The sequence below is a fragment of the Chelonia mydas genome, chromosome 2, assembly GCF_015237465.2.
Source record: "Chelonia mydas isolate rCheMyd1 chromosome 2, rCheMyd1.pri.v2, whole genome shotgun sequence".
NCBI lineage: Eukaryota > Metazoa > Chordata > Testudines > Cheloniidae > Chelonia > Chelonia mydas.
The window spans coordinates 109,935,692-109,963,142 of NC_057850.1; the positions used below are offsets into that span (position 1 = coordinate 109,935,692).

A 27,451-nucleotide genomic window follows, 5' to 3' on the forward strand; every position below is an offset into this window, starting at 1 on the left:
TGAAGTGAGCTGTAGCTCACGAAAGCTTATGCTCAAATAAATTGGTTAGTCTCTAAGGTGCCACAAGTACTCCTTTTCTTTTTGTGAATACAGACTAACACGGCTGCTACTCTGAAACCTATGGATACTGTGTAGCTTATTAAGATCTCCCCCTCCCATCGAAAGGTATGTTTGCATTAATATATGGCTAACCATGCATGGCAGAGCTTTCCCAGTCTCCTAGAGGTATTGAGTTTGAAATTTCTCAGTTTAAACCACAATCCAGGTATCTCCAGGCTCAAACATCTATTGGCACAGAAGCTGAAAAGATTAAAATTGAACAGTTTGGTAATAACCTGCTTCACAGATTACATTTTTGTTTAGTCCTGTGGTTATTTAGAGACTCCTGGAGAGATCCCACCCAGCAGAAAAATGTGACTTTAAGAAGAATTGACACTGCTGTGCAGGACTGGGGAAAAAGATATGGACCCAGGCACAGTCCTGTGATGTGAGGAACTGACATGAAGTTAGGCAGTCTTGGGGTTTGTAAACTTCGTTCAACGTGTTCAAAACTCTGAGGTGTACTCCACTCTCAAAGGTTTTATAGATATTCATTCTGTTTCTGCATTTAGTCAAGTCAATAAGCACAGCACTGAGGCTGAAAAAATTCACCTGAAACAGCATATCACTTGCCATATGATAGCAGGCCATAATAATAATAATAATAATTAATAATATGACCAACCTCATATATAGTTTACATTTTCATCTGTAGATCTCAAAGCACTTTACAAAGGAAGTCAGTGTCTCATTTTACGGATACAGACACAGGAATTTAAGTATTTTGACATACATATTCCACATGAGATTTCTCAGTTGCACAACTCACTTTATATTTTGGTGTAGTTAGCCTGACAGCAATATATAATGCAAAGGGCTAAATACTGCCCTGATTTGCATCCCATGGGTAAGACACGACAGAATTAATACTTGATTCCCTCCATTAGAGTACAGTAGTGTGTGTGTGTGTATGTATATATATATATATATATATATATATATATATATATATATATACACACTTGAGGTATAATTGAAAAGAAAGTTACATTATCATTTACTTATCCTGGTGTAATCAGAACAATTATAATGAATAAATTATATAAAGGAAATGTCTCATAAGCATCCCTGCAAGGGACTGACAAAAACTGGCTGCTTACCAAAGGTGGTCTAATAAACTTGCACTCAGTAGCGATGTGGATACTTTGGCCATGTCATGTAAAACAAGAAAGGGTTGAATACAGATTTTGCTGTTTCTTAATTATATATCCAATTAAACTTAATTTTTCCAAATGGAACAGGGATGTAGAACTAAGTTAGATGACAGGAAGTGCAGGGCACTGGACTGAGACTCAGGAGACCTGGGTTCTGTGCTTGGTTTTGACACTGGCCTGCTGTGTGTGACCTTGGGAAAGTGTTTGTCCCTCTGTTTCCCATCCCAGTCTGTGCCTTGGGCCGGAGACCATCTCTCATTAAGCACCTAGCACAGAGGGGCCCCAATCTTCGCTGGGCCATACAAATAATAACATGATAACAATGAATGACAGTTTGGATAAGCAGGGGACTTTTCAATGTATACAGGCCAGACTTTACATTTGGGTGCCTAAAGTTATTGCGATAAAGGGGAGGGGATATTGATTGGGTTTTGATTGAATCATTGCTAATTATTTTCTGGTTTTGGGGTGTATTTTTAATTTGTGGACAGCCACTCAGAGCCTGAGACAGGTATCTTTTATATATTATACACCTAAATAACTAAGAGGCCAGATTTTCAGTGGTGCTGCGTACTGAAGTTAATGAGAGTTAAAATCAGGCCGCTCAGTTATGGTAGATGCCTACCTATGGACTTAGATGCTTAAATTTAGTCATCCAAGTTTGGCAATATTGGCCTTAATGCACACTAAGAGGACATGATCTCATTTTAGATACACAGGGTTTTAGAGAACCAGTATTCAGATAAATGAGTTTCCACTACAGTAAACTAACTACATGTTAGAGATCTAGTAAAAAATATCCTGCTTCCCCTTATTTCCCAATCCTTCTAACTTCACTTCTTTTTTATTTGATAAAGTCTTCTGCTTCCTTCTTCCACAGGGCTGTTTGTCCATCAAGGGCCTTATCCTTCGTCCCTTGAAGTCAATGAAAATGTTGCCATTAATTTCCAGGGGAGAAGGACGGGCTCCTAGATAAGCTCTTCTGAAGTTAAGTGACAAAGTGGAAAAAATACCTAAATCCTGTTTACAATACAGTGCAACTTCCAATGTTGCTACCACTGGTGGAGCTGTGCTGGTGTAGGATGAGGGGTCCAAAATTTCCCATTGCAGACACACTCCAACTATTAGTACTGAAATAATGATTCAGCATGTGGAAAGATCAGCTTGGGCCGCAAATTGCTTAGCAGGCAGCTTGGCAACAATAATGAGAAGACTATCAGAATAAGTGATCTTTTACAAGGAGAAGGGATAGCAATAGAAGTAGACACGTATCTTAGCTTACCCTCTTGGGATCTAGGAATTGGGCGGGCAGAAGCCTGCCCACTGCTAAGGAACTCCCCCCCCCCTCCCCCCACTCAGCGTAAGGGGAGGATCCACAGGACCTGGAAGCCAAGTGATTCCGGGGGACAACTAATGAAATAACAGGGACAGGAGAGTGATCCTACTGGGATCCAGGAAGTGGGCTGGGTAGTTCTCCTTTCACTAGCCAGCTCTCCCTCTCATAAGCACTGTTGTGCTTGTCTGTGAGTGTTTTCCCTTCTGTCTTGGTGTGAAAAAAAGAAATCTAAACGAGGCTCTTCCCTTGCCCTTAAAAATGTAGGTGAATTGACAGAAGGCCCGGTTGAGTGATCAGATAGTATTCCTCTTTGTGCTGTGCCTGGAGGAAAAGAAATCCTTAATGGACTGCTATTAAAATGGTACATCCCCTATCCCTCCAGGACCTAGTTGTTCTCACAAACCCAACGGGGTGGGGGGCAAGAGGCCAATCAGAAAGTTGAATTTTGCATGTCCTGCACATAGTGCTACTGCTTGTGTACATGGCTAGGTGGTGTGTGTGTCATGACATAAGGTAGGAAATGCACTCATTCAGGACTGTGTTTTCTTTCATGAAAGTCTATCAGCTGTGTTGTTTCTTTGCGTGGTTTCAGTTCAGATTAGCCCCCTCAAAACTTGGATCCTTATCCAAAACATACTCTTTCCCTATCTTTTGCCTCCCTTCTTCTCTCTCTCTCCCACCAAGCTAGATACCTCACCCTTTCCTTCACTGCACCTTCCCCTCACCCTCCATGCCCTCCCTGTCTCATTATCCCTGGTGTTACCCTTTTGTGACCTCCAACAGATCTCACATATGAGGACATCCCCAGTAAGAGATATCTCAGAAGGCATTGTGTACCTCTGACCAGGGGAGCCCTAGAGAGCCCTAGGACTCAATGCAGCAGCAGCTCAAGGCCTAGCAGACATACTATCAGACTTTCCATATCTTGCAGAATGCCTTTTAGAAGTTGCAGGAAGGGAGGGAGCTGGGGTCTATTGGAGTTTATAGGGAGAAAAGTGGACAGTTAAGAGCTGGAATAAGGATTTGAAGGATAGGGATTGACATGGGAATATCCATAAAGGATTCCATTTAGTTTCCATTCAGGAACAGCTGGTGTTCATCTTTGGTCCGTGTTTCTCTGAGCTAGGTTGCTCAATGCTTACTCTCTTGATTTTGAAATCATAACATTAGTGGGCCTGTGCCAAATTTGGCATTAAATTAAATCAGCAGGAACCCAGCATAACTCCACTGAAGTTAGTGCAGTGATTCCAGATTTTATGCTGTATAATTGACTTCAGAATCTGCCCCAGTATTTACAGTTAGATCTTCCTTCAGGAATAGGAAGGAATCAGGCTTCTACGTTTCCAAGGTGCAGTCCAGCATTTTCCACTGTGATGCTGCTGTATGTGTGGAGGTTATTGAACTCTGTAATCCCAGCCCTTGCTTCTGAATTATTCTGAGACCATTTATAATTGCCTTTGTACCTTTGTAAAAAAAAAGTAAGGCATGCTGGCAGCCCTCAGCATTCAGATCAAATACCACTACATGATGCACTGCCTGGGGTACAAAGGGAAACAGAAGATGGCAATCAGTGACAGCTAAAGCCCAGTAGACACCAGTTAAATGTAGTGTAAATCTGACAGGTGGAGGAACCACCTCTAAGCAAGTTTGTCTGTCTTAAATTAAAAGAATAATTTCAAAATTGTAGGTCCCATGTCCACGCTAATTCAAAGCATTAAACACAGCTATACAGCAGGATTTGTATCATCATGATGCTATTTTGAAACTGTGATTTAAGCCGGTACTAGAACGACAGCTAATATTGTTTTCACTACTTGTCTTGACAAATATTCACAATTTCATTGCAGGCCATTTCAGGCCCTGAATTCACGGTGTGGTGGTTTTTCCATTAAAGTATGTGAAATGATCAAAACTTTCAGGGTAAAAATGGTTGTCAAAACAAAAGATCAAGTTTCAAATTTCAGAACATTGAGATTTTTTGCTCAGAAATTAGTCTGTTTTGAAATTTCAGATTTTTTTTTCCTGTGTGAAATTAGACCAAATAATAACAAAAGTGGAAACCTCAATTTTCAAGGTCTATGTCATTTCACTGTGATTATTTCACCCAGCCCTGTCCAGTCTATGTTTGGGTCTTGCTGGGGGATAGACTGAACCATGGCTCAGCTTCTGACGAACACAGTAAACTATGTTTTAATGGAAACGAATCATGTCAAATCTATTTGGTGAGTGTGATCCGTTAATCTGATTTTTTAATGTGGTTTGACTAATGTGATGAAAAGCAATAGCTTTCCACTGATGTGAGTGGGGATTTAGAGCACAGAAGTGGGGCATTAGAGGTAAATATTTAGTTGCATGTTCTCATTTCTTGCATTACTGTCTCACAGTTTTCTCTTTCCTTCTGCTTCATTATAGAACAGTGGGCGCCCAGCCATATGGTTTTCAGTGTCCCATATCCAATATGTGAAACACAGCTCTTGTGTCTAGTATTAGATTCATGATTTCACACTGTCCTTAATAACGCTGCCCTACTTTTTGTGGGTATGATTTACTACTATTAGCAGTGCTGAGCACTGAAACAGAAGCCTTATTACCTTTCTGAAAAAGATTCCCACATTATTGGCTCCTCCTTGTCCATTTGATTTTTGGGTGCTTACTCTATATTAAAAGTCTGGGTGTCTTTTGCTTCTCATGAAGCATCAGTATTTGTAACTGGAACATTATAATGCTCCATTAGATTTGTGGAGATTAAGGGCCCAGTCCTCCATCCATTGTTAGGTGAGTTGTCCCACTGAAGTCCATGAGATACTTCCATGAGAATTACTTTGTGAGTCAAGCTTGCTTAGTCAGTTACTATAATAGTAAATATCAATGGATCACTATTAATTAAAGATCTAAAGGTAGGCCATATATAGTTTTCTGGCCTACTGAACCAGTTTCCCTGGAACATTTCCCACCTATATAAAGTACCTATTAAAAAGTGTTTTCTCATGTTGACAGGGACATTTAGGTGCATAACTTGCATAATATTAACTGGAGTTACTGATGAGAAAATTATCCTCAATATTGTGATGGGAGTCCATCTCTGGCTGTTATGGTTGCAAAGAACGCTTGAAAATGTGACCTCGGTGTAAGTGATGCATCAATGTATTCCTGCTGAGTTTGTGGAGAGCCGGAAGCAGTGATCCTGCCCAGTTCATTTCAATGGGTGCAAACTCAGATTCCAAAACCACTTTAAATGTCAACATTGTTAACTATTTTACCATTCATCAAAGGAGATAAGAAAGAAGAAGAAGGATAATGTTATGAAATCTATATAATTGATTCTGAGTGATAGCTCATTTTGGGTAGGCCTGTAACACTACATGGAGGAACAGAAGGGGGTTGTGATTAGTTTAATTTTCCTGACTGGGGCCTCAGCTTTGAAAGGTTTGGGAAACTTTGCTTTTGGCCACTAGAACTGAAAGGATTAAAAAAATCTCATGTGCTTTCACTTTATCAGCTGCTTATTTGTTTTTTACATTTCCCTTTATTTGGACAAGGGAACTAGACTTTTCTTTATAATCTCTTTTACTTTCTGGTTCGTGTGCTCTAACATAATGTTGTGTATTTGCAGGGACAAGGGTTCACAGCACTGCAGGAGAATGTGAACACAAACTCTTTTTTGGGGGGCTGAATTAAAAAAAACCACTTTTTTATTCATGCTAGATTTGGTAAAGGCCCCCCTCCCCCCCTTTTTTTTTTTTTTACAAAGTCTAACTTTAATTCCTAAATGATGCTGTGATCTTCTAATTATCCAGTGTTTTAAAATGTTTTTTAAATGGCTTATGTGGCACTTTTAATATAATAAGAGATTATGTGTCTTGATTGACTGTTCATGGAGGAATTATGTAAGATATTCTAAATATATGTATGTTTGACTGAGAAGCATGTGAGAACAAACCAAACAGGGTTGGCAACATTTACATAATAACAGGAATGACTAATATGTGTCTATAGCACTTTTATCAAGGATCTGAAAGTGCTTTACAACATTAATCCTCACCTTAAGCTTGTGGGGTAAGTAATTAGTATAACAATTATTTTAAAGCTGTGTAAAATAAGGGCTTGTCTACATGGTGTGGAAAGTGCACTACAGGGTGTGATTTCTAAAGCACACTGATATGCTGCACGGTAACTGACCTCTACAGTCTCTGGTGGTGAGCACTAGAAGTTCCCTAGTATGCTTTAATGTAGTATTGTTCAGTCCTATGTTAAAGTGCACGAGGGAATTTTTAGTGTGCACCAGCATAGTCTGACACTACACCACACCAGTGATACTCAGACCTCAGTGAATCAGGAACCAAATTACTGATCAACATTACAAAAAAGAGCCACAGTAGTGTGAATTCATTGTTTCATTTGCTATAGTACTATATATTCATAGTTAAACAGTATGACAGGAAAATATTTAGTTATATATGTGACTGACCAAGTATTATTATTTTATCAACTACAATTGGGTAAAAGCATAGTTAAAGCATCCTGATTGGTTAATAACTTAGACTGGTTAATCTTTAAATCACACAGTGTTTTAATAACGTGTGCTGCAAAGAGCCACAGGAGACACATTAAAGAACCACTAGCAGGTCTCAAGCCTCAGTCTGAGTATCACTGGTCTACCCATACCAAATAGTGTGCAACAACAAGCCCTAAAACACTGGACTATTAAGAGACTGATGCTGCAAGGTGCTGAGCCTTTCAGCACTTCTCAGGAGATGCTCTCCACCTTGATGCTTGAAATTCATAGGCAGAATCAGGAATAGAACCCAGTCTCCTGCTCTAACCACTAGGAAACACTCTCTTCCTGAAAAAGAGGCCATTACTTGCATGACTTAATTTTTGAGTTATAAGGAATCAGTTCTGCCTGGACTCTAACAAAGCACCCTCAGTCCCCAAAGCAGTAGTTCTACCACTTGCGATAAAGGCGAATCTCCATGAGCCGTCATAGGACTGATATAATGGGCTAAATTTATCGTTGATGAGAATGCATTTGCTTCAGTGGGTTTCTTCCAGCAATGAACTTAACAAATAAATTATTTAGAATAGTGAATTTAACAAATAAACAACTTAGGCCAAACAGTCCAAGTCATTTCAGACATGATGATTTCCTTGGAGTTGTACTCATGCAGGATCTGGATCCGTCCTTGTAACTTTGTTTTGAGTACTATCTTTCATGCAAACTATTATCCTAAAAAGCCTGACAGAGTTAGATAATACAGCTGCAGAGTTAAATGACCTGGCATTGTATTACATAGCGCCACTGGAAAACCTGAAGGGATCACAGCTGTGTAGAGATGAATTATTTGAAAACAAATTACAAAAATTGCTCTGGACTATGAATACGTTAACATGCTGATTATTGGTATATAGCTGCCTAACCTGGCCAATCTAACCAGAATTGTTTCCCCATCTTCTTCTTTTTTGCATGGCACATAACCAAGAACAATTCTTTACTTTTATTTCTTCAAATCTCTAGCTGCCCATCCAGTGCTCTGGGTGCCTATGCCATAAATTAAAAATCACAACATATACAGAGGACTCCCCATAAATCCATCCACCTCAGCCTATACCCTCTTCAACAGCTTTAAAGAGGAGGGGGGAAATGGGCTTTTCAATGTGCCTGGAAGGTTAATAAATCTGGGCTCTGGTGGGCCAAGGGAGGGCAGCAAGTTCCTAAACTAAGCAATAAAAATACCAATATGCTAAAACACCAACAACAACCCAGCAGAACAAAACCCTGCACTGGAACATGGCTAGTCCTCTTTAAAGAGGCAAATAGATGAAACAAAATAATGTTATCAGTTCTTCTGCTCCTGGGATTGAATGTCCATTTAGCTCACTCCTCCTGTGTATTTACAAAAGGTAAAAATGAAATTTGTGCCTACACTTTTTGAATCACTGTGGTAGGTAAAGAACAGCAGCACTTCCTGTTGTGAAATGTAACTGATTCTCAGTATTTTGGAAGCCTGGCTTAGCAGGCTGACAACACTGTCCGCTCTTTTATGGAACAAGATTTATTTATTTGGAATGAATTTTGGATCTCTCCTGGCTGCAGTATTTAACATATGTTGCATGTCTGCATTATTTTTTAGAGTTGCTATATTTTCTGCCTACTCCAAAGTTTCTCACCGAAGCATCTGGTCCTGGCCACTTTTAGAAACAGAATACTTGATTAGATGGACCTCTGGTCTGATCCAGTCTAGCAATTGCTATGCTCCTGTATAAAAATGGATTACCACCTAGTTTGACTCTTTTAAACATATTTTATATGGGATACTTCATAACTCTCAAAAACAAGTTAATTTTATTTTACATATTTTAAAGTGTCTAAAAAAACTCACAATGCCATACTATCTTCTTCCTAAAGCAACTTGACTATAACAGGGTTAAAAAAAGAACTAGTTAAGTTCATCGAGGATAGGTCCATCAATGGCAATGAGCCAGGACGGGCAGGGATGGTGTCTCTAGCCTCTGTTTGTCAGAAGCTGGGAATGGGCGCCAGGGGATGGATCACTTGATGATTACTAGTTCTGTTCATTCCCTCTGGGGCACCTGGCATTGGCTCCTGTTGGTCTGACCCAGTATGGCCTTTCTTATGTTCTTAACTTCTTAGCCACAGTGCAAGAAATGCAATGTGATCAATTAAAAACATACTTATTAGCTATATAGCACATTTCATTTATGAACCACTTTACAAACATATAGTATGAGTAATGACATGGTTTAGTGCTTAGGCCCAAAACTAGATTTCAGAATTCAGGGCTTCTATGCTACTGATTTACTATGGCCCTGATTCAGCATGGAGCATTTGGTGCAACTAAATGGGACTACTCACATGCTTAAAGGTAGGCAGCTGCTTAAATACCTTGCTGAGTTGGGTCCCACATGCTGTCATCTAAGCTGACATTTTCAAGTGTCCACTAATTCTGAGTACTTCATTTTTGGTGGGCAGCTGGGGACAAGCACTTAAAAACTGAGGGCTCCAAAATGAAGAGACACTTTTGAAAATTTTGCACTTACTTTCTCTCTCCCTCAGTTTCTCCATCTGTAAAATGGGGGTAATAATACTTACCCACCATTGTAAAATATTGTGAGATCTATGCATAAAACATCATTCTCTGTGTTAAATGGTGTTGTTATTCAACCCCTTTTTGTGGACCTGCAGTCCTTTAATGAAGGGCTCCTAGCTGCACAGCATACAAATGCCTGTACAAGGATTATGTCAATGATTGGGGATTTCAGAGTCACCACTGCTTCCCTATAGCGCTACATACTTAAGATGCGTATCTGCTAAAGAATGGCTTCAGACTAATGGAATTGGTATGCTTCAAATGTACATTGACCAGGCTTTAGTGGGGCAGGGTCAAGCCCTATCTGAGTCCTCTACTAGCTTATATGGCCTACTTTGCTGTAGAGTTCCCTTTTGAACACTGGGCCATTTAATACAATAAATGTTAACACAGCTCTTCCCTTTAAATAAAAGTAGGGGAACTTTGTGAGCTGTCTCAGTGGAAATGCAGTTAAAGAGACCTTGAAATAAAATGTATGCCTCCTGGAAAGAATGAATTCTCAATAGTCTGAGAAACTGCAAAATGTGTTGGAATCTCATATCTATATGTATAAACTTGAGCAGCTCAGCTCATGTACCGTTTCTAGTGCAGCATATATGTGTCACTTAATACGGTTTGAGTGGGAGAACCAGACTTGGTCTGAATCACCAAGTTTCCTTATCTCTGAATCACTGTTATCTTCGAGTAAAACAATTGCAGCTCTCAGAGGTACAGAAGCCCAGTCATGATGATCACAAACTGTAAAATCTAGAAGGAACCAACTGGTTTAAAGAAATTTCACAACTGTTTTATGCTTGAGGACCCAGATTTATGTAAAAGGAAATAAGTTAATTCAAGTTTTAAATTCTAGGATTTGAAAACTATTCTGGTAGCTAGCAAGCTCTGTTTTCTGATATCACAGAAGTTATGTATTGTTCAGCTTTGCTCACTGTTATTCCAACAGGTGTATTAAAAAGTTGTAGAACTACAGTTATAGAATATAATGGTAGTACAATTGTTGTTAAAATAGACTTTAAATGAACAGATTTTTTTAAGTGCAGAGAGAGACCAAAGAAGTTGCTTCAGACGATTAAGGGCCTGACCCAAATCTTTCATTTGACTTCAGTGGGCTTTGGATAGAAATCTAACAGAATACATGTGTAGGAACCTTACATCTTAAAGGTCAACAGAAAGCTTTTACCTGCCAAGAGATGACTGAGTTCAAAAGGCTGCCAGGTTCCTGCATTTCTCTTGCAGCAGCTGATTATTCAGGTGCCCATAACAGTTCCTATCTGCAAACACTGCATGCTTTAGAGAGCCTTTTATACAGAATGGTGAATAAATCTAATACTTCCAAGAGACCTCTTTGAATATAGGTGTTGGAAGGTAGGAAGGATTTCTGATTGTACATAGGGTAACCAAACAGCAAATGTGAAAAATCGGGACAGGGGATGGAGGATAATAGGAGTCTATATAAGAAAAAGACCCCAAAATCAGGACTGTCCCTATAAAACCAGGACATCTGGTCACTCTAATTGTACATTCCCTTATGGAAAGTTCCCCTTTCAATTAGGCTAGTAACCCGCCTTTGCAGCGAGGTCACAGGCTATATCACTCCAACGTCTTCCTACAGTTCCCTCCCTGTGCCCAGAAGGACTGACAAGTTCTCCCACAATTCATTGGGAAAGAATCATAGAGTGGGTTGACTTACTGCAGCACAAAGAACCACGGATACGTTCCCAAGAGGCCCAGCAACGCACATGGGGGAGCCAGCACAGGAGCACCAATGAGGACACCGTAACTCAGATATGGCTCTGTGGTATGGCTGCTCATGTCTGGACTAGGCTAACTGCAGTGGAGACATATCGTAAGGGTGAGCTTGTTGACAAAGACATGTTAACAAAATAGGAAGTAATGAAATAAAACAACTAGCAAACAAGAAACTTCTCTATAAAAATCATGGAATGAGCAGGAAGTACTAACTTCACCGCTCAGTCACTTTCATCCTATCCTTCACCCTTCATCTACAACTACATGTTATCTGTTTAGATTGTAAGCTCTTCAGAACAGGGACCTTATCTGCATCTTTGTAAAGTTCCTAGTCCATGTTGGGGGGGCTGAAGTAATATAAAATATATAATTAATAAATCATAATTCACGCTCCATTTCCAGTCTATTCCTGTGATTTAGCTACATTCTTGGGTTTATTAATATACACAGACAAGGACAGTAAGACAAAGAAAAATTTCCAAATTACTCATCCCAGGAACATAATCTATAAATAGTTTTGAGCATCTGACTGAGGACCCAATACAACCTTGACATTCTACGGTAAGGTAATGCTGCTGTGGTTATTTGACAAATGGACCTGGATCATGTTTCAATTGTTTTAAGCTCAAATGTATCAGTCTCAGTTTAGTCTGATGGTGCTTAGTTCAAAGATGCAGAGTACATAGCAAGCAAGACTGTTTAACTTGTAGTGATCCTCCAGGCTTCTGTTCTTTTTTTCAGTAAAGAAGTCTTTGCCCCCTCGATGAGGGCAGAAAAAACAGAATCTCCATGCAGCAGCTGATAAAGGGAATGCTTGCTTCTTACTCTTAATTTAATTTTCATATAGTGGTGAGTTGCAAAAATGTCCCTGGCACAACTCCAGGAATCTAATGTAGAAAAAAATGTTTTCAATTGCATTGCAATGTAATACATAAATGCAAAAGGAAATTAGTGAAGTAACAAGAATAATAAAATGGTTTCTTTAGATGGGTTGCATTGTATAGGGGTTAGCAGAGTGGAGAATAAATTGAAAACCAAGATGACATTGACTGAAATCCCCCTACATGGGGTCAACGAACTTCCTGACCCTGACTTTTCTCTCTCAGGTATGACACCATTGAAACTACATTGACCTCAATGGAGTTACTCTGGATTTACACCAGTGTAAGTGAGCAGCACAGAATTGGGTGAGACATTTTTTGCTCATCCATTCTGCCTGTGGAAGTAGAGGGGGTTTGTCCTGCAAAATCAGTGGCTCTCCAGGATCTGTACAGATCTTGGTGAATCAACAGAGGTCAAGCCAGTTTGTGCATCTGCAGTGGTTCCTGGCTGGCCCTCCCAGACTACCTCTGGCCCTTTGGCAACACTAACCCTGGGTTGTATATCTCTCAACCTGCCAAGGCCTGATGTGGAACACAATGTGTGATAAACACCCAGAATGAGGGGTCAAAAATATTAATTCAGAAAACTTAAAGTGCTGAACAATTCTTTCCTTTTGTACATATAACTTTCTGTAACCTCAGTTTTCATGATTCCTTATTTCTGATGTAAATAATTTTGAATGATAAAAGTGAGGGGACATCGACATTTGTGTGGGACGCAGATAACTTTGGGACTAAACTAAGTGATGTCTCTCAAAATGAGGAACATTTAAGAAACATGCTGCCAGGGAATCCACTGCCAGCTGCTATGGCCAGAACCTCTTGTCGAGGGGAGCTGCATCATGATGGGGTTCACCAATAACTTACCTGGGAGGGCCATGTGGAGCTGATGGGGGTCTAATGCCACACACAGTGATTTCCCTCCCCTCCAGCACCACTGCCCTCCTACACAAGGAAGATCCCAGTCTTCACAGAGCATCTCCTGGGACTCCTGGGATAGGGAAATGCTGGTGCAGAGATGGCACTTCCGCCTTTCACAGCTGGATAGCTCTGCTGGACCCTGCTCCCCTGTTTTGTGTATATAAAAAGATCTTCTACACTTTCCACAGTATGCATCCGATGAAGTGAGCTGTAGCTCACGAAAGCTTATGCTCAAATAAATTGGTTAGTCTCTAAGGTGCCACAAGTACTCCCCTCCTGTTTCTACAGAGACTAAGAGGGCAGTAGTACCTGTACAAAGGAGGAGATGAAAAAGCCAGCTTGGGGGAAATACAAAATGAAAGTTAGTGAAGAAATTTAACTAGTGTATTTTATCTCTCTTACAAACAGTATAGTTTACTACTACTGTATTTATATCATTCCCTGCATTTATAGGGCTCCCAGTACCCTGGTGTTTAGGCCCTCTTTACAAGCTTTAAAGTGGGAGCAGTTAGCATTAGCAAAGCAATCTTCTTTTTATGATGATAGGCCAGAGAAAACTTGAATGAGAGACGTTTGGATGTGTCATGGAAAGATGTGCAGCCAAATCCTTCTTTATTAAAGGGAGAAGCTTAAAAAGCCCCTGCCTTCTAACAGATGCAAAAGAAGAGAGTCTCCCTCCAGACTTGGCAAGTCTGTATATTGGGTCTCAAGCCGAACAATAAGAACAAAAATAGGTGGGGGAAGAGTTAAAGTGGAGGGAAGGCTGAGTAAGCTCCTAACAAGCCCTGAGCCCCAGGGGAGAGGGTTGCAGCAGCCGGAGAGGGGGTGGTGAAAGAGTGAGGGAGGGGAGAGGAACTGAGGAAGCCTATCCTTTCAGGATCTAGGTAGCCCATCCTTCTGCCTGCTTCTATATCCCCCTGCCCCAACTAGTGCCACCAGCCCTCTGCTGCCCCCTGCCAAGGGCATGCCAGCCAATTGGTGCTATTTTTCGATCGCACTGGGAAAGAAACCAGAGTGGTGGCCAATGACATGGGAGCTCTAAAGAGGGCGTTGCAGGAAAGCAGTAGGTGACAGCAAAACTCCTCCTTTTCTCGCAGTGATCAGGAGTGCTCTGTGGTGAACATGGCAGATGCAGAGTAAGGTTCAGGCTGCTGCCGCCGCCTCACTCTACAACTTGTTGGCTGCCCCGCAATTTCCCCTGTCGCGGGCTGAAGAGGTAGCTGGCCGGGGAAGAGCAGCCGGGTTCGGGGCTGCGTGTGCGTGTGCGGTGGGGAAGAGAGGCGCGCTGGGCTGTGTGATGATCCGGGTATGGAGGGCGAGCAGGGGGGAGCATCGGGGGCCGCTGCGTTGCTGCTGAGCCGCTCCGGGAGCCGCGGGGCGCAGCAGGGACCAGCTGCCAGGCGGCGTGCCAGCCACTGCTGCTGGGCTCGGGGGCGGCGTGTCCCCCTTCCCAGGGCGGCGGCGGCGGCGGCGCTGGGCTGGGTCTGATCGCTCCTTGCAGGGCCGCTCGCTGCCGCGGCGCTTCGCAGCTCCGCGCCCTTCCTCTGCGCGCGGCAGGCAGGGGCGGAGGGCGCCGAGCCGGCCAGGGGCAGGGAGCTGCAGCCATGCTGCCCGGGGTGGGGGTGTTCGGCACCAGCCTCACCGCCCGGGTCATCATCCCGCTGCTGAAGGACGAGGGCTTCTCGGTCAAAGCGATTTGGGGCCGGACCCAGGAGGAGGCGGAGGAGCTGGCCAAGGAGATGAGCGTCCCCTTCTACACCAGCCGGATAGACGAGGTCTTGCTGCACCAGGACGTGGACCTGGTCTGCATCAACCTGCCGCCCCCGCTCACCAGGCAGATCGCGGTGAAAACCCTGGGTGAGTGAGTCCCACCCAGACGCCCTTTCCTCCCTGCGCGCACTGGGAAGCGTCTCCTTCCCCCTCCGGCTAGGGCTGCTCGGGAAGCATCTCCGGGGGTCGGGGGAGCATGTGCGGGATCCCCATGGCTGGGGATGGGAGGAGCATCTGTGGCCACCCATTGAACGCGTGGAGGTCTCCCCTCGGAGCTTTTCCCTGTGCGTAAATAAACCAGTCAGTCACTCCAAGGAGAGGAGTGTGTGTGAGAGAGAGCTGGGTTGTGTTAGTGTCCTGTAGGAAGCCCTGCTGGGGAAGTGGAGTTATTGAAGCACTGTTTGTGGTATTTTAGGGTTACTGAAACTGGCTGAGATGATTTAGTTGCTAAAAAGTGGGATTATGAAAGCTGTCACTGTCTTTAAGATTTGGATGCATGGATTTTGAGATATCATCAGTCGTTTGTATCAGACACCTCGTTAAGGCAACATACTGGAAGTTTTTAGGAAGCAGTGTTTCCCATCTCTCTTTTTTCCGAGTGTTGAAAGAGTTCACTTTTAAATGCTTGATGTCGAGACTAGTTACTCTGCAACATTTTGGGTAGAGCTCTACCAAATTCACAGGCCATTTGGGTCAATTTCACGGCCATAGGAGTTTAACATTTTTTAGTTTCATGATTTCAGCTATTTCAATCTGAAATTTCACAATGTTGTAATTATAGGGGTCCCGACCCAAAAAGGAGTTGCAGGGGGGGTCGCAAGGTTATTGTAAGTACCGCTATCCTTACTTCTGCGCTGATGCTGGCAGTGGTGCTGACTTCAGAGCTGAGCCCCCAGCAAACAGCCACTGCTCTCCGGCCTCCCAGCTCTGAAGGCAGCGCAGAAGTAAGGGTGGGAATACTGCGGCCCCTCTAAAATAACCTTGTGACCTCCTGCAACGCCCTTTTGGGGCAGGACCTCCAATTTGAGAAATGCTGGTCTTCCCCCGTGAAACATCACACACAAAGAAAGGACTGAAAAATAGGCATACTGTACACTTATAAAAATAATCTTTGGATTTAATTATACTTTAACACATGTAAAAACTGTGACCTAAATTCTGCTTTCATTTACACTAGTGGAAAACTGATTTACCCCATTTACTTCGTGTCGGGTAACCAGATAGCAAGTGTGAAAAATTGGGACAGGGACTGGGGGGTAATAGGTGCCTATATAAAACAAAGCCCCAAATATCAGGATTTTCCCAATAAAATCAGGACAGCTGATCACCTTAACTTCATGGCCTCCAATGTAAAGTATTTGTTTTTCTATCAAGGTTGACTTTAGTGGAGTTACTCTCAGATTTACACCAGTGTCACTGAAATCAGACTTTGGCCCTCTAAATTTAAATGAGGAAACGTAAATTAGGGGAAATGTGTTGAGTCATCTTTGTAACTGACAAAGGTATGTTGAGGTGGCTGTTTAGTTTCTTTCTGCAGTTCTGTGGGCTGATGGCCATGCCTAGGTATTGCATCATAGTAGCAAAAATTGCAGTATTACATTGCTACTAGAAAGCATAGTAATACTAAGATATCATTAGTGATGTTAGTGTCGATGGGCATTTTCAGTCTTTAAAGGAAGAGTTGAGAACCAGCTCTACAAAACTTTAGTTCTCTATTCACAGGTCAGGTATAGTGCAAGCATCTGCAGTGCAAGCTTTGCCACAGTGTTTTAATATCTCTGATCAGAAATGGTTCTTGTCTTTGGGTAAAAGAACCCGATCATTTTTTATAGCAAACCTTTGACTTTTTTCTAGACTGCATATTATTTATGCTTTGCCTGTCAAAGTATGTGTTAATGGTTTTATAATGTAGATCTAAATGACCCAGAGAATTTAAATTACCATGGAGTTAAAAAGACAATGTCAAGGTTTTAGACCTCAAATTTGATCTAATATAAAATTGCTAGAATTTGACTGGGAAAGTCCTGCAAATTCTGAATATCCCCCTGCCCTCCCGCAGTCCTCCTTAATGTACTACTCCTTTACTAAGACCTTTCTCTTACCGCCTGTGCTTGGGTGTACCATGTCTCTACGTTCAACCCCATAGAACAAAATGGGATTCCACACAGGCACTGGGGGAAGTAGGGGTGGAGGGGGGGGGGGTCTGTTGCAGGATCAGAATCTATGAAATCAAAAAGAAAAACAGTAGTTTTGAGTGAACATCATGTTTTGTTCATCTTACGATATGTGTATGTATGTAGCAGCAGTTAACTAGAAAACATTATTTCCAGACCTGTGGTGAAATTATTAATGATGTTGGTTTGGCAAAATAAATGCAGGCTACATTTTCAAAAAGGAAATGATGTTTTCACATTACTGATGGATAGTACCTCTCCCACTCCCATCTGTCTATGGTCAACTTGCCCTTCACTATTTGTAGGTATTATTTTTGTATTGCAATTGCAGTGAAATAGGTAAGAAAGAAAAATGAGAAAGGGTGCCTACGTAAGAGATCCGAGCATGATATAAGGTACTGGTGTAACTGACAAACCCTGGTGGTCGGGATCCAACCTGGGACCTCTGAAGCTAAAAGCATGAGCCTCTACTGCATGAGCTAAGGCTGTAGCAGACTCATTAAGTGCTACATGGTCTCAGTGCCACTAGAGGGGACAGAACACCACACCCAGGAAGTGTGTGGGTTACACTGGCATGCAATCTAAAAGGTAAATATTAAAAACGTTATTTACAGAAATATTTTTATCTATTAGCACTTCCTTCCCTCACTCTTTTCAAAGTGATCTCTTTGAGAGCACTTTGATTTTAAACTCAGGCATTAGTTCTGCAAAAATGAACATCTTTGTGGATTCAAATACTGTAAAATGGCTTAGAGAGTGATGACTTTCTTTGAGTCATTGGAGTCTCAATTTTTGGAAGGTGGAGTGTACTATTTCTGAAATAAGAAGGTCCATAAATCTTTCCTGAGCCGGTGAAATGGGTTCAAACTTCCACCTCTGCTCAGGGTACCAATGTAGCCTGATGGAAATTGTCAGCCACTGTGACAAAGAAAGTAAATGGGTCTTATCTCTTCTTTACTTTTCCATGTGTTTGTTTCTCTCTTCATGCTTCACCTCCGGCTGCAAGAAACATTTGTATTGCAAGGTAGTCACTGATAGGACTTAGTGATACCTAAGAGTTTAACTTGGTGAATTAGTCTGTAACAAGGACTGAAAACAAACACTGCTGTCCTGGATTATGGCAGTAAAGCCGGAGGGACATAGGAGTTTCTCCAGTATTATTCTATACAGAAATCCATTCTAGTCTATCCTGTTGCTGCTGGAGCTCTGTAATATGCCTTTAGGGGAGTACACCTTTCTTCTACTCATAGCAATAGTTTGTCATGAAACATGGACCTTTCACCTGCAATAGTAAGTTGTTTTGTTTTCGGTATGAAATGCTTTGTTATTAAAAATTAAAAGCTTGGGGAACCAGATGGCAGAAAGCGTTGGTTACACAGTATTTCACTGTCACCTCTAGGGACCTTTTACACTGGGAATTAACCGCACTTTCCCCACTGCTGCTCTTTTTCTGATACAGGTCCTTGAAGAAAAGGAGTACTTGTGGCACCTTAGAGACTAACCAATTTAGTTGAGCATAAGCTTTCAAATAAATTGGTTAGTCTCTAAGGTTCCACAAGTCCTCCTTTTCTTTTTGCGAATACAGACTAACACGGCTGTTACTCTGAAACAGGTCCTTGAAGATAGCTCTGGTGTAGATGGATGTGGGTGTCCTTACAGCTGTGCTGCTTAACCCCGGTTTAGACAACACAATGATAAAAATTCTTGTGCCCTATCTTTAATGCTTCACCATTTTGACCTGCAGGTGGAATTGCTCCTTGAGCTAGACTGATGGCAGGCAAAGGGCTAGTGCAGCCCAGGCCTGAGATGGTTCAGAGCCAGCCTGCTTTGGAAACAGACAAAAAGTTGTTTTAAATCCAGGGCTGTTCAGTGACCCATGTGAAATGAGTTGGTGGTCTGAGTCCAGTTTCTATGTGGAAAAAAATAATCAAACTCCATGGGTCTTGGTTCCTATATGTAAAATGGGGATAGTAAAACCGCTTCTGTCTGCCTTGTCTGTTTAAATCATAGGGTCTTGTGGGCAGGGACTGTCCCTTGCTCTTTGCTTGTACACACCTTGCACAATGGAAACCCAGTGTTAGTTGGGGCCTCTGGACATTAGGATAATACAAATACCAAATAAAGAAAAGAAAAGGAGTACTTGTGGCACCTTAGAGACTAACCAATTTATTTGAGCATAAGCTTTCGTGAGCTACAGCTCACTTCATCGGATGCATTCACAATTGGCTTCCCTCTTGAAGAAAGATAGATCAAGGCTTGAATGGCCATGAAGGCCCATTCTCGTATTTAATATGAACTCTGTTCTTTCTCACTGGTCTTGGCAGGCTTGGGGCACTTGCGCCAACTTGTTTTCATGTTCTTTTTCCATGAGCTGGAAGTAATTTTCTCTTCCTCTACCTGCCTACAACTGCAATATGAATGCACCCTGGGTATAACACTGATGCTAATGTAGGTTTAGGAGAGGTGGGGCAGAGCAAGTCTAGACAGAAAGACAATGTGCTTTCAGAACTCGTTAGCATTCAGCACTAGAAGAGTTACTGACATGATTTTATCCCTCTGGAAAAAGTTCTAACTTTCCGCACAGTTAAAAATTGTCAATACATGAATTCTGACAATGTATTAAATATGATATTCCTCAGTCCTTCCCTGAAGCTGTTGTATAGTATTACTGTGCGCTGCTAAACAGCTGCTGCATGACAGCCACTCATGTACCTGAGGTGGTTCCTGGGAAATCCTTGTTAAAATGTCACCTGTAAATTTAAAGGAGAGCTGGGGTCATTTATCTGTCTCTGCTGGAATTCCCCCACTGTGTATGTGCTGCTAAACCATTCCTGCCAGGGCTCAAGTAAATGCTTCTAAGGAGCAAATGTTTTGCCTTTGGAATGCATCTAGTGTCAGATATTTTTGAAATATGTCACTGAGGGTTACCCTCAGCTCCTCTGATAAGGACTTTGCCTCCTCTCTCATTTCACATTATGCAGATTAAACACTCTTCTATGCTCTAAATATTTACAGTATATTTTTCAGGAATATAGTCTAAACATTATTAAACATTTATATTGCAGTAGCACCTAGAGGCCAGCCAGGTCAGGACCTCATTCTGGTACCAAAATATTGGCAGCACGTCTACCCCAGAAGTAGAGGTAACATCAGTGGTAGTGAAGTGATTCATGAATCTAATCTATAATTAATTTGCACCTTCCTTTATACCCATTTAACCCTGTTAAGCAATTGCATAATTGTAACTGTGGTAGAACTTGATCCATTGTCTGTAAAAAGGTTTGGGGTCCTTTGGGATGAGAGGCTCTATTAAGGCAAACAGCATAATTATTTATTAATAGCAATGTAATATCTGTCCTGCTATAGTCAGTATAAATGTGGCCCAGCAGCAAGGACACTGAGTAGAATATCTTGTGCTTGGTAAATGGATGACTTTGCAGAATATTAAACTTGAGTTATGTCAATCATATGACAAATGAAAAAGTTAGACTAAAAGCAATCCACCTTTAAACAGCACAGTCAGGGGTAGTTGTGAGGGGTACCCATTTTGCACAAGCCACCTACTAGGAAATCAAAACAAACAGTACATTGGCCATCAGCTGTACATACTCAATACCAGTTGAACAAACAATGTGTATTACAGGAAAAGGTAACCAACTCTTTTAGTGATATGTGGTCCAATCATGAAGTCCTTCCAACTCCATCATTATTCCAGCAAACCTCCTACTGGAATATGGCAGGATTGTGCCTGTGATCTTGTCAAGGTGCTGATTTACTCAGGGAAAATACTACCGTATATGATCCATATACAATATAAATCAGTAGCTACAGTCATGAGTTCATAACAACAATGGTAGCCCTGGCTTGTGCTTGAACACCAACAACAATAACCCACTCTCCTTTGTGTCCTCTCCTTCCTGTCCCTCCAATTATGGGTACTTCTCTGGATTTCCCACATTGTCCTGTTTTCTCTGAATTTGTCTTTGACATTGTCTACATTACAAAATTTTAGGGGGGAAGTTCCCGTTGGTGCTGCTAGCAGTTCAGTTGCTCTAGGAGGAGCAGCACTAGTGGGAATTCTAGAGTAGACAAGGTTTTGACATCCTCCACTGTCTGACTCACTTGTTGGTAAAAACATGGGAAGTTGTTGGAGACTTCTCTACACTAGAGAATTACATCAGTTATAATGGAAGCAGTTGTATTAAACCAATTTAAGTACAGTTAACTGAGTCCTCTCTGGCCATGCTGAATTACTTGGAGTTGATGCAGTTTTGTCCAAACTAGTACTGCTCCAAACCATTTAATTTGCAGTGCCCTCTTAGTACCTATTCCACAATTCCTGGTTTAGCTCCCAGAATTCCAGAGAACATAAGAACATCTTATGTTCTGATAATATATATTATTAATATGATATATATTTATATGCCAGCCAGCATATATTAGTCAAGAAATGTAACAGAGGATAAGGCCCAAAGTGTTTTACAAGCATACTAGGACGTTAGATAAATTCTTAGAACAATACATTTCTCTCATGTAGATAACATATAGCATCGTCCCCTCCCTCCCATCATCACTACCACTGGGGTAGCTGAGCAAAGTTACTACCACCTGTGCTATTTTTTCCAAAATTTCCAATATAGTCAAGGTTTTTGGGTATGACTTCACTGCAAAGTGAAGGTATGGTTGTAGCACAGCTTGGCTTACCCATGCTATCTTTAGTCTGGCTAGAACAGGTAACTGTAGTAGTGAAGACATGGTGATATGGGATTCAGCATAGGCTAGCAACCTGAGAACGTACCCAAGTGCCTAGTGGGCTTGTAATAGGGCGACTGGCCGAAGTACAAGTTTATGCCACCAGGCCTTCATTACTATTGTTACTGTACTAGCTAGATTAAAGGTAGGGCAGGTGTGCATACTCAACCTATAAGCACACCTGTGCTTGCAGTGAAGGCCTTCTCTGTACACTAGCGCTTTTTGCATCACTGGTCTAACATTAGTCCAGTTCCACAGTGGCAGTTAGCAACCGTGGCAGTACTAATGTAGACAGGGATAGACATTTTCCCCCATCGTCATTACCATTGGCAGAGCTTCATTGGTTGTAGATCAGTGGCATGAAAAGTCTTAATGCAGATGCATCTGGGAGCCTTGTCTACACTAGAGAATCTTTTCAACACATTTCCACTGTCACAGTTCAGGGCAGCTCACCTGTATTTCCCTCTCGCAGTCCAAGAAAGCAACCCACTCTAGGCTCCCAGCTCCCCTGCCATCACTTCTTTTGAATGGAGACCTGTCTCTCTCTCTCACTCCTGATTAATCAGGCCAGTGTCTGAGCTTTGCTGTCTCTTCAGTGTCTATGAACAGTGTAATTGCCCACCGCTGTTATAAATGACCATACAGCCCTTTCTAAGCAAGCACATTTATTCTTAAAGTGAAAGCATTAGACAGAAAACATATAACAATAAAAGAACCTACACACATGCTAATAAGCTTACCAGAAATCACCTCCCCAACTCCAACAGGGGCTCTGTTAGAAGTCAGTACTTCAAATCACACCAAGGAGTTTTTCCTATGGTTACAAGTTCATAACAGCCTCAGTTCAGAACAAGCACACCCATGCATAGGTTAGTCTTTCCTTCTATACAGCCTGGGCCTTTGATCTTCAGAGTCTAGGAACAGATAATCAGAAGACAATGGTTCCTTCCTTAAGCTGTAATGTCTAAAGCCTGGGTTTTCCTGTAACCAGGGAGGGGTGGAATTTGCATTCACCTCCCCCTAGGTATTTCCCAGGAAATCCACTTCGCACATAGTATCCCAAAAGACCTTTCTTCTCTGCCACATTGTTCAATAGAGTCCTTTGATCATCCAGGCCCACAATAATACATAAACTTTGCATTGAATACAATGGACTCCAAAGATCCTTCAACCTAATTCAACAAGATTTTTCCAGGATATTGCCACATCTGTCACACCCAGCATTGCTAACACTGGGTTAGCAGCATTGGAAGCCATAGGGCTAGTCTACACTGGCAATGCTAAAGTGCTGCCACGGAAGTGCTTTAACATGGCTTGTGTGGTCGCGGCGCAGCTCTGGGAGAGAGGTCTCTCAGTGCTGTAAAAAACCACCTCCACAAGGGGCGTAGCTCCCAGCGCTGGTGCACTGTCTACACTGGCGTTTACAGCGCTGAAACTTGCTGCGCTCGGGGGGGTGAGGGGGGTGTTTTTTCACACCCCGGAGCAAGAAAGTTGCAGCGCTGTAAATTGCCAGTGTAGACGAGCCCATAGTTTAGCTGGCTCTCTGACTTGTTCTGAGTGGGTTTATTTGACATGGTGCTGAAAATGGCTACTAGAGCCAGATAGCACCATTGGGAGCCCCAGTGCAGATGGATAATAGAGACTCAACTGAACTGATGCTAACTCTGGTATCTTACAAACCATTTTTACCTTAGTGTGGACAAGGCTTTAGGAATCACGGGAAACAGTGATTAGCTAAATTGGGGCAAACCATGACTTGCCCTTGTCTACACGTAGGGCCCCTGATGATGATCTGCACCAGTTCCTGAATCAGGTAATATTGTGCATAGACAAGGCCTTCCACTGTAAGCTCTTTAGGCAGGGATCTCCTTTATCTGCACGTCTTCTACGAGTTTGAGCACATGGTCAGCGCTAAGCAAAATAAATAGCAACAATACATATAATGCACTTTTAGTTTGTAAATCTTTTTCATACAAGCTGTATCTCAAAGTGTTATATTAGTCAGTACTATTAAAATTATAACAGAGGTTGTTCTTAGTTCTGTTATTCAACAAATCCCAAGGCTCTGTTTACACACAAACTACATTGGCATAGTTAAAGCAGCACAATCCTAATCATGGGGGGAGGGATAGTTCAGTGGTTTGAGCATTGGCTTGCTAAACCCAGGGTTGTGAGTTCAATCCTTGAGGGGGCCATTTAGGGATGTGGGCCAAAAATTGGGGATTGGTCCTGCTTTGAGCAGGGGGTTGGACTAGGTGACCTCCTGAGGTCCCTTCCAACCCTGATATTCTATGTGGGCACAGTTATATTTGTCTAAAAGTACTTACAATCGCTTATTCTTATATGGGAAGGGGAATAAGCTCTATTGGTAAAAAGGCACCTTATTCTGGTATAATTGAGTCCTCTCTAGGAGTTGTACTGATTTAACTGTTTTGATTAAAAATACAAATCACCTCCTCCTGGAATAACATAGTTATACTGGTACAAAAACTATGTATAGACCAGGCCTTAGTTTACCCAGATATTTATCTTGCTTGCATGGCCTTCTGCCTTCATTCTGAATTTGTGACCAGTCCTCAAGCCCATTGTAATGTTAAATTCTCTGACTCTACTTCAAACGTTTACCTCAAAGGATTTTTTCTTCATGTTTTGGTGCTCTTGGGCCCAGTGGTACAGATAAAGGACAATACATTGTATTTATGTAAGAACTCTGTAGATAAAGTACTTGTGCTATGCATCTGATTTTAAGTTTTGGAAGAATTCTAAGCAGCAGCGTAATTAAGGAGGAATGTATAGATAAAATAAACCAATGACAATCCTTTTGAAAAGTAAACTTTCAAGATTTACAAGCTCCTTGCTATTGTCACTTCTAGCTTTCTTCCTTTTGAAAGCACTTTGACTCTTTAGAGTGGGAGATGTTGTATAACATAGGGGATTGCTTTGATTTGGTGGACATCCACTGATGTAGCTGGCCCAGTGCAGACCAGATAAATGTCTAAAACCTGTAATTTGCATGGTGCTGTTTACCACTGCTTGAAACTCAGGGAAATTGCACTGGGGCAAATGGAAGTTTATTTCAGTTTATTATTCCATATGTCTTAGAGATTTCCCCCCTGTAACTAGTGGGAACTGGGTACCACTGCCTGAAAATCAGGACAAATCCTTGGTGTAGATAAGGCTGGTATTTTCCATTAAATGCTTTAGATTCCAGCTCATCAGTATAGCCAAGACTAGGGATTGGCAATCTTTGGCACGCGGCCAGCCAGGGTATGCTCCCTGGCGGGCCGGGCCGGTTTGTTTACCTGCAATGTCTGCAGGTTCAGCCGATTGCAGCTCCCACTGGCCGCGGTTCGCCACTCCAGGCCAATAGGGGCTGCGGGAAGGGCGGCCAGCACATCCCTCGGCCCGCACCACTTCCCGCAGCCCCCATTGTCCTGGAGCGGCGAACCGCCGCCAGTGGGAGCTGCGATCGGCCGAACCTGTGGATGCGGCAGGTAAACAAACCGGCCCAGCCCGCCAGGGGGCTTACCCTGGCAGGCCGCGTGCCAAAGGTTGCTGATCCCTGGCCAAGACCAGTCAGTGTCATCAGTTTGCCACTATATTAACCAGGATTTGAAAACAAGTGATCTGGGTTTCTTTAAGCTGAGGATGAAATCACCACAGCAGAAGCATGTTTCCTACTTTATTATTCATGTTTCAGTAGCTCCTAGGAGTCATCAGTCAAAGATCATAGTCCCACTCTAGCAGACACTGTGCACACTTGTAACAAAAAGACAGTTTTTACTCCAAAGAGCTTCCAGTCTAAGATCTACAATATGTTTTACTGATGTAACCAGATTGGTGCAACTCCCTTGTGCTGACACTCTTAAAGTGGTTTAAGGCCTGATCTGCACAGATTTGTGCCAGTATAATTGCATTGATTAGGGATGTGGGTTTTTTTTATAATTATAGCGGTACAACCTGGGGTGCAGTCATCTTGGTATAATGCCTTATACTGGTATAGCTTATTCCCCTTCCCATATGGGAATACACTATACCAGTATAAACATGTTTATGAAGTGGGGGAAATGGGGTTGTATTGCTTAAAGTATACTAGTATAGTTACAGAGCCGTGCAAATTGTATGTGTAGACAAGGCCTAACAGTGCATTATATTGATTTAGATAAATCAGGCAAGTTGATATTAAGTGGACTGAGATGTATATTGATTGAGATTCTTAATGTATTAAATTAGAAAATTAAACTCAGCTCCAAGGTGGTTAATTTGGCATTTCACTAGCCCTGACCTCGCTTAGCTAAGCTAAATAAAATCATATTTAAAAATACAGATCTGTTACTTTACTGTGATTTATAGAGCCATTTAAATAAGTGAGGTTATTCTGTTTCTTTCATCTTTTACTTCAGATGGGATCTTCCTTCTAACCAAAGTATCATCCAGGTACAGCTGACTTTCTTTCCACCTGTACATACACAGTCTGTTAATTAGTTGTAGTGAGTCTCCAACCCATATGTCCCCCATTACCATAGCATCTGAGTACCCCACAGTCTTTAGTGCATGTGTCCTCACAACACCCTTGTGTGGTAGGAAATTGCTATTGTCCCCTTTTCACAGATGGGAAACAGAGGCAGAGAGACTAATTGACTTGCTCAAGGCAGAGTAGGGGATTGAACAGCTCCCAAGTCCTAGGCTAGCGCCCTAACCATTGGACCTCTAAGTTCAAAGTTTAAAACAAGATTTATGACCAAATTAATTCCTGATGTAATTCCATTGACTGCAGCGACTCCCTGTTTTGTGAAAATTATATTTGAATCAGATGATATTAAAAAAATCTGTTTACATTATGGAAATAATGCACTGACTTTATATTGTCTAAACCTTGTATTTCCCTAATCCCTCCCCTCCATTGTCAAATGTCAAACAACATCTCCCCCACCCCCACAACGTCCCACACCTAGTGTCTAATGAACATTTTGGAGAAAGGATGTCCATGTTATACATTCAACAACCTCTACGTTGCAGCCTGTCCCTGTTGGCTCTCTGGTGAGTGGACCCAATCACAAAATCCCATATACTTCTAAGCCATCTGGGTAGTAGCTGGTCACTGTTCCTATCTCTGGGTCTCTCAGGCACATTCCCATGTCTGACCCCATTCTTGGGCAGTAGGGTTGCCAACTTTCCACTAGCACAAAACTGAACACCCTTGCTCCACCCCTGTCCCACCCTTCCTCCAAGGCCCTGGCCCTGCCCCTGCCCCAATTCTTCTCAGAAGCTGCTCCCCCCACTCACTCCATCCCCCCGCCCCGGTCGCTCGCTCTCCCCACCCTTACTCACTCACTCATTTTCACTGGGCTGGCTCAGGGGGTTGGGATGCGAGAGCAGGTGAGGGCTCCATCCGGGGATGCGGGCTCTGGGGTGGGGCCAAGGATGAGGGGTTGGGGTGTAAGAGGGGGCTCTGGGCCGGGGGCGTGGAGCCAAGGGGTTTGGAGTATGGGAGAGGGTTCCAGGC

General features: G+C 42.4%; 1 protein-coding gene and 1 long non-coding RNA gene across 9 annotated transcripts in view; both read left to right on the top strand.

Annotated features, from left to right (window-relative positions):
• The first annotated feature begins 93 nt into the window (after positions 1-93).
• Positions 94-12,403, top strand: LOC122464536. Its single transcript, XR_006288672.1, has 2 exons — positions 94-4,811; positions 11,311-12,403. It is a non-coding gene; the product is annotated as an uncharacterized LOC122464536 (long non-coding RNA).
• Positions 12,404-14,323: 1,920 nt separating this feature from the next.
• The window catches only part of GFOD1 (glucose-fructose oxidoreductase domain containing 1), a 106,829-nt gene continuing 93,701 nt past the window's right edge, over positions 14,324-27,451 (top strand). The window contains exons 1-2 of one of the 8 annotated variants that reach the window (XM_037893132.2): positions 14,332-15,106; positions 20,259-20,336. In XM_037893132.2, coding sequence (XP_037749060.1) covers positions 14,854-15,106; positions 20,259-20,336 — 331 coding nt within the window. In that variant the 5' untranslated portion in view covers positions 14,332-14,853. Of the gene's footprint in view, positions 15,107-20,258; positions 20,337-26,963; positions 26,986-27,451 lie in introns of those variants that run through there. The other 7 variants (XM_037893133.2, XM_037893134.2, XM_037893137.2 and 4 more) reach the window with 7 other exon arrangements.